This window comes from Acanthisitta chloris, unplaced genomic scaffold (assembly GCF_000695815.1).
Source record: "Acanthisitta chloris isolate BGI_N310 unplaced genomic scaffold, ASM69581v1 scaffold2522, whole genome shotgun sequence".
Taxonomy (NCBI): domain Eukaryota; kingdom Metazoa; phylum Chordata; class Aves; order Passeriformes; family Acanthisittidae; genus Acanthisitta; species Acanthisitta chloris.
The window spans coordinates 42,582-49,878 of NW_008658608.1; the positions used below are offsets into that span (position 1 = coordinate 42,582).

General features: G+C 49.6%; 1 protein-coding gene across 2 annotated transcripts in view; it reads left to right on the plus strand.

Annotated features, from left to right (window-relative positions):
- TRIM29 (tripartite motif containing 29) overlaps positions 1 to 5,112 on the plus strand; it is a 23,896-nt gene extending 18,784 nt beyond the window's left edge. Inside the window, exons 7-9 of one of the 2 annotated variants that reach the window (XM_009085152.1) lie at positions 480 to 581; positions 1,598 to 1,674; positions 5,050 to 5,112. In XM_009085152.1, coding sequence (XP_009083400.1) covers positions 480 to 581; positions 1,598 to 1,674; positions 5,050 to 5,112 — 242 coding nt within the window. The remainder of the gene's footprint in view (positions 1 to 479; positions 582 to 1,597; positions 1,675 to 5,049) is intronic. The other variant, XM_009085153.1, reaches the window with a different exon arrangement.
- Positions 5,113 to 7,297: the final 2,185 nt, after the last annotated feature.

A 7,297-nucleotide genomic window follows, 5' to 3' on the forward strand; every position in this document is an offset into this window, starting at 1 on the left:
GGTTCCCTGTCATCTCTCTGCTCTCAGATTCGTTCTGGCAGCCAGGACCTGACCCCAAGGAGACCAAGAGGGGAAGCCTTGCTTTCATTTCCATGGGCTTTGAATAAAGCCTCAACTGCTTGGAGGCAAGGGAGCTTGGGCAGCCGTGTAGTCATTCCTCCTGTCTCTGAGGATGCAGTTTACCTGCCAGGAAACTGCTGCTCTTCAGTCACACCTGCACTCTGGGTCTCTCAAGAGAAAGGCTCTTTCTGCCTGGAGCATTGGGCTCACTCCACACTCCCCCACTGTGCACTGACCCCCACAGCTGAGTGTTCTCAGCTGCCTTTTCTCCCCAGGAGAAAAGGGATCATCTGTTGGTTCCCATTCCCCTCCTTGAGCTACTTGAAGGCAGTTTGACAAGGGGGTGTTTTGCAATGTTTAGGCTTCCCCACTGCAGCCCTGCAACCCTGTGGAATAACACAACCTCTTCTATCTTCCAGTAGGCAATGGCACTAAGCTGCCTTTTCAGTTCTCCTCGGTGGGACAGAATCCGCCCGGTGACTTCAGCAAACAGTCTGATGGGAGCCTCTTCACTAAGACCGGTACTAGGATCCCCCTTTCCCCTTCCTCCTGTCCCTTTGTAACTGCTAAGACACTTAAATCCTCTTCCAGCTCCCCCAGAGAAGCCCTGGAGCAGTTCTACACCTTGACCTGACTGTCAAGCTCTTAGATATCTCCACAAGTTGACACGACCAACTCACTCTGCTGATCCAGAGCAACAGGAGTGTTAAAACCATTCCAAAGTTCTGTCTAATGAATGGGTTTAAAATTATGTTTGTAAGGGGGAGAGATAAATTAAGATGATTTTACAGGCATAAGGACCAGAAAGATTCCAGGAGATGATGCTTGTGGCTGTTTGCCCCTTTAGCTTCATCAGTGTCATCCTGAAGGAATAAGAGCCACTGAGCACAGCCTTAAAACAATAAATGCAGGAGCTGCCTGACCTGCTTCAGCTCAGCCAGAATCCCCCATTCACCACCTCAGCATCCTCCTCTCACTGCCTGCTAGTTCAAGGGCACCAGAGGTGGAATCCAAGGGCAGCAGCACCTGCCAAGCAGAGCCTGATTCCTTTGCAGATGGAAATGGTGGGGAAAGGCCTGATAGCCTCAACCTGGTGGTGATACAGCAGGGCTGGTGTTATTTTGAGGACAGAACAGAGCTGGTGTGGTAGAAGGGGGTTAGGGCTTCTCACACTGCCAGAGGTGCTGGTGTGAACCTCAGGCCTTGGCTCTTTGCACTAACCAAACAGCCTGTGGTGCTCAGAGTGCTGAGTTTGGGACTTAGCCTATAGGTTTAATTGGTCTGATTGCATTCCACCTCTCTGCATTCCTCAGGGATTATAATTAGACCTTCTTTCCTCCCTTTTCCTAACTGATTGGGTGGTGGAAGAGGCATCTGTCTGATGGCTGCTGTGTCCCACCCCAGCAGTGGCTCCATTTCCATGTTAAGCAATGCAATACTAATGATGTGGCACTTCCAGTCCTGCTACTCATCCTGGCCAGGGGAGATGGGGAGGGTGGCAGGGACTGATATCTAACCCTGTTCTCTGTTGTCACAGCTTATCCTTCAATAGTGAGACATCAATCTGCAAAGGTGACACCACAGACATGGAAATCTCCTAAGCAATCTGTATTGGTAAGGAATACATCCTTGGGGTGGAAATGTGTGCACAGCTGCAGTAAGAGACTTCTAGGGGTACCTGAGGCTCCAGAGACAGGGATGGATCCTTTGGAAATGGGAAATTAAAAGCTTTAAGTCAACAGCTTCTGTTAGGGATGGAGATTGACACACACACACACACAGAGCTCTGGGTTGTAGGAGTAATCAATGCTGCAAAATGACACTATGAAAAGATTTGGGTCTCAAATTTGATCCAGAAGATAAAAGCTATCAAATATTACAGTGCACACGCTGCTATCTGTAGTATTTTTCCTCCCTGCAGGGTTATCATACACTCTTAATAGTCTGTGACATTAGAAAGCTCAGATTGTGTAAATCACCCAGAAGAAAATCATGCAAAAATACCTTACTAAGTCCATCCTACATTGGGCAGGTGCAATATCAAAGGTGAGAGCTCAGACTATGATCAGGAATCACTGCAGCATCTACAAACCACTCACTTGGCACTATTAGCACAAACCAGGTAACAGTGCATTACAAGAAGCAGAAGAGAGTGATATTGGAGGTCTTTTAATCCAAAACACCCAAGGCTAACAAACAGTTAATGCATTTCCACAGCAGCACTAAATCAATCTTTTCCTTAACACCCATTCACACTGTGCTGCACTAAGGTCTTGCATGAGTTGAATGCAGATTGTTAAGCTTTGGCCACCACAGATGAAATCTGGTTTTTATCTGAATTTATGAAAGATTATTTACTGTTCCCTGGAAATCAGACTTGGGAGAGGCAGGAATGGAGAGTATTCCCATGCTGAAGGCAAACAGAGGACAGGCAGAGCAGTCAGTGGCTGCCTGAGCACTGCAGCTGGAGCTGCTCAGTTTTCAAGGCTCCCCAGGAGGTGAATCCCTGGGAAAGGGATGTTCCTTGGCAAACTGTCACTGTGAGAGCATCCAGCCTGGAGTGGCTGAAGGTGCTGCAGGCAAACAGCAAAGCTCTGCAATCCCTTCTGTGTTGTGTCTGACCACTGCCTGACAGATCACCATGGGAGTTGGAGAGGGATTCTTCATTGGGAACTGTTGGACAGGACAAGGGGGAATGGGTTCAAACTGACTGAGAGGTTTAGATTAGGCATTAGGAAGAAATTCTTTGCCCAGAGAAGCTGTGGCTGCTCCACTCCTGGAAGTGTTTCAGGGCAGGCGAGCAATCTGGGCTGGTGGAAGGTGTCCCTGCCCATGGCAAGGAGTGGAACCAGATGATCTTTAAAGCCTTTCCAACCCAAACCAAACCAGTCTTCCATGACCCTGTGATTCTCTCATGTGAGTGCTCAGCTGGGGATTGTCCCCAGTGATTTTAGATGCCAACCTGTCCTCCCTAATGCTGGTGCTACACTGGAGCAATCTGGACAGGAAAGTGAGGTCCCTGTTAGCACTGCTGGACACCAGTGGGGTGATCTTAGCAATGAGCACCCACTGCAGGACAGACAGGATGCTCTGCTCCATGGGCTCTCCTTAATCCCCAGAGTGCTCAGCTGGGGATTGTCCCCAGTGATTTTAGATGCCAACCTGTCCTCCCTAATGCTGGTGCTACACTGGAGCAATCTGGACAGGAAAGTGAGGTCCCTGTTAGCACTGCTGGACACCAGTGGGGTGATCTTAGCAATGAGCACCCACTGCAGGACAGACAGGATGCTCTGCTCCATGGGCTCTCCTTAATCCCCATGGAGAATGCTTCTCCCACCTGAAATCACCAGGTTTTTTTGTCTCTCCTGGTCTCTCATGCATCCCTTTGTAATGCCCCTTTCCCTTTGCTAGCCTGTATTCAGCAGACAGCCCTGAACCTACCAACTGAGCTGACAAATTCAAGCATTTCAAAGCCCTGAAATAGAACTCCATGCTCTGGCCTGCAGTATCTCTGCAGGAGCTTTCACGGTCTATTGGGCCAATAATCTAGCTTTTAAAATAGTCTTAAATATGTATTTAAGTACTACACATTCTAAAAGGTCTGTAAATATGACTTTTCACAAAGGGCTACACTGGTTAAGGAGGAATGACTTTTTAACCCACAGGGAGCTGTTTAAATGAAGCCCCCCCTGTTCCAGAGCTTAATTATATTGGAAATTAAAGCCATAAAATGATGGGATTTCAACAAAAGGGAACATTGAGCTGGAGGTGTTGGGCACTGGGAGGAAGGATGGGTTGGGTTTACTCTGCCAATGCTTTCTGTGGTGCTGAATATTCACCAGTGCTGCACACAAAGGGATCAGCATGGCCCTGGGAGGTCTTTCCCCCTTCCTGCACATGAGATCTGGGCAGTGGGTCAAAACCAAGACAGACTGGACAGTACAGGACCCAGTTGTTGCTGGTTGCCATGGTCTAGGCTCCAGTGGTGTGAGAGTCTTCTCACCCAAGCTGGAGATTCTGCCTTGGACAGTGCAATGATCACACCAAATCAATTGGTTGCTGTGTTTGCAACACTCCCCAGCCAACATGAGGCTGCACAGTACAACTTTGCCATGTGCTGCCTGTTGTGATGGTGCAGATAGGGCTGGAAGTCCAGGGGTAGGTGCTGAGGAGACAAGATACATTCAGGAACTGAACTAAATGGAGCTGGAGATACAAAAAGCAGCAACTCCTATAGGCTCTGCTCCATCTCAGGATCTAAACATCTCTGCTTAGCCCAGGGAGGCTGTGGCTGCCCCAACCCTGGCAGTGTCCACAGCCAGGTTGGCTAAAGCCTTGAGCAACCTGCTCTGGTTTGAGGTGTCCCTGCCCAGGGCAGGGGGTTGGGGCTGGATCATCTCTAAGCTCCATTCCAACCCCTTAACAATCTCTGAATCTCTCCACTTCTGGTTACACAGACATTGCCTACTAGGCCCTGCAACATGTGGAGGCACAACTAAACAATACACCATTGTGGGAGGATTTCCATGCACAGAAGTTTGGGCTTGGCAGCCCCAGAGCACAAAGAAATACCACACAACTTGCATAACTGTGCACAGCCTTAAGTGTGAAAACTGCCCTGAGTTGTCAGGTTAGTGAGCAATTAAAAGACACTGACAGGAGCATAAAAATAAAGGTGACATTCCTCATCTCCCTGTAAACCTCTCATCAAACCATGAGTCATAGTCTGAGATCTTCCATAATGCACAGGCTCATTTGGCTCAGGAATGAGGCTCATGCAAAGCATGTGGAGACATCAAAAGGCAAAGCCATTTGCATTTGATCTCTCCAGCACCTGCAGGAGTGAGTGCAGTGAGGCAGGAGGAGAAGCTGAAGATATTCAGACAGGAGTTTAACACATGTATGGGTGGGTTAACCAGGAGGGTGAGGTAGAGGTGGTCAGAAGGAGGAGGTGGGTCAAACTGACAAGCCCCAAATTCTCCTTTACAGTCACATTATCGCCCCTTTTACGTCAACAAAGGCAATGGAGCCACTTCCAACGAGGCACCTTGATCCCTGAAGATGCAGGGAAGAGCTGGCAGCACTTGGAGTGAAGACTCAGCTGCGGATTTTCATGGATGTACCTGCTACTATATTAACCTTACTGCTCTAATCTCTGCCAGGGAGAGGGAAGGTGCAGAAGGGAATGGCCTTTCCTAGAAGATACAAGGACTTTGTTCTAAATCACCTAACGGCCTTGAAAGCTTCACTGTCACCTCCCTGTTCCCTCTCTGGCAATGCCCTTCCCTTTGCTTGTGCAGAGCCAGCTCTCTGCCTCTCCTGGGAAGCATGCATGCTTGGGTAGCATCCCCTGCCATCCACTGCCCCCTTGTCCTCAGGGTGTTTGTACCATAGCTCTTCAAGCCTGGTGAAGGTCCCAAGCTGGGGTGGCCCAAAGGACTTCCCAGCATAGAGAGGCCCCAGTTAGCCACTGGCTAAAGCTCTTCCCATACCTCTCTACCCTGTCACCCCTGCTGTTGGGGACACCCAGTGCTCACTGGGATCAGGACCAGCACTGCCACCTCCTTGGATCCCTGCAGATTGCCCCCAGCCCATGGTGATGGCAGCAGATCTCCTCAGGGTCCTCCATCAGCTCAGCTCTGCTCCTTGCCTGCCAAAAAGCCACACCAGGATCTATCCAGAGCTGCTGCAGCCCAAGGGCAGCTGCTGGTGGAGGGCAGAGAGGCTTTTCCATCCCATTAAAGTACCCCTGCAGCCACCTTTTCAAATTAAGAACTCAAAAGAAAATCCATCCTTACTAATAGAAGATTGATTAGATGCCATAGGTGTTGGGTGCTTGTCTGGTTTGTGGTGGAGTTTTTTAACTCCCCTAAACCAAAAGTGATTTATATACTGTAGTTCAGGTATGGTTTTCTTTCTGCAGTAGGCAAAGAGAATTAGTACTATAGCTTTTTTTTTCTCAAGATAATGGTTTTTATTTGTCCCCTGGATAGATGAATCATGTCAGCACACAGCCTGCAACCAGCCAGGGCTGGGTAACCACTCCATCATCTCACTGGGATGATTTTCCTCTCTCTGTGGACAAACTGAGGAGTTAGGTCCCTGCCCAGGGCCAGTGAGTGGGAGCAGATGGCCCATGGCAGGATCAGAGCCCTCAAATTGAGAAGCAGCTGCCACAGAACCAAGGCTGAACAGCTACTTTTCATGGTTTGCTCTGTTGAAACAGTTTTTGGAATGGCTTTCCCTCACCTTCCCTGCTCCCAGATGCTTACAGCACCTTCTGAGAGAGGTCCCACCTGTCCCTCCCTGAAGATTCCTTGCTGGCTAACCCCTGTGCAAAGATCCTCACTGCTTTTAAATCCAACCCCTCACACAGAACCTCTGAGGCTCCATGGTGGTTTCTCCAGAGTACTTGAAATGTCACTTTATGTTTGTCCTTACTGACCAGAGGGGGGAAGTGGTTAGTGTGGTAGGGCAGGATGTGAAGAAAGGGAAGCTGGGATGGAGTTGCTAGGAAGAGCACTGAGGGTTTTGAGCACATGTGTGAGGATAAAACAAGCCCCTCCAGGTCTCACTGTTTGTTTTGCCCCTGAGCAGGTGGTCCAGAAATCACTTAGGTTCCTGACAAAGCTTCCACCACCTCCTTTAATGTTCCAAAATGTGGCCATGATCCCTCCTCCTCCTCCTCAACTTGAATGTTAAAATCCTCCCTGCCCAGGAGAAGGTTGTGTGGTGCCAGTTGGGCTCTGCTCACCCTCACCCAGCACACCAGTGACCTGAGGACACCAGTGTCCCTTTCCTCCTGCTGTCCCTGTCCTACCCCACCCCTGCAGCCCCCATGGCCTGTTTGCTGCCCTCCCTCTCCTCACTTCAAGGGCCTCACTCAGACCTTGCACACATGATTTTTCACAGTGAATGGAGCTGCTCCCCATGTGCACCAGCCTGGGAGGATGCCAAGCCTCCTGTTCCAGCCTCACTGGTCTCCTTGCCCCACTGGAGGAGTGTGGGACAGGGACATAGCCCAGCCCTGTGGCCCCTCTCAGTCCTGGGGAGCTCTCAGTGTGGCTTTGAGATGTATTGTGCATGAACTGTTTGGATGATGTTTGTCTGGATCAGCAAAGCAAGAGGAATTCCACCTGCACAGACAGGACACGACTGCATTGATGTACTTAAGGCCCTTCCCATGTGCAGCACCCAGAAATAAAGGAGAAAGCTCCATGTCTGACCAAAACAAATG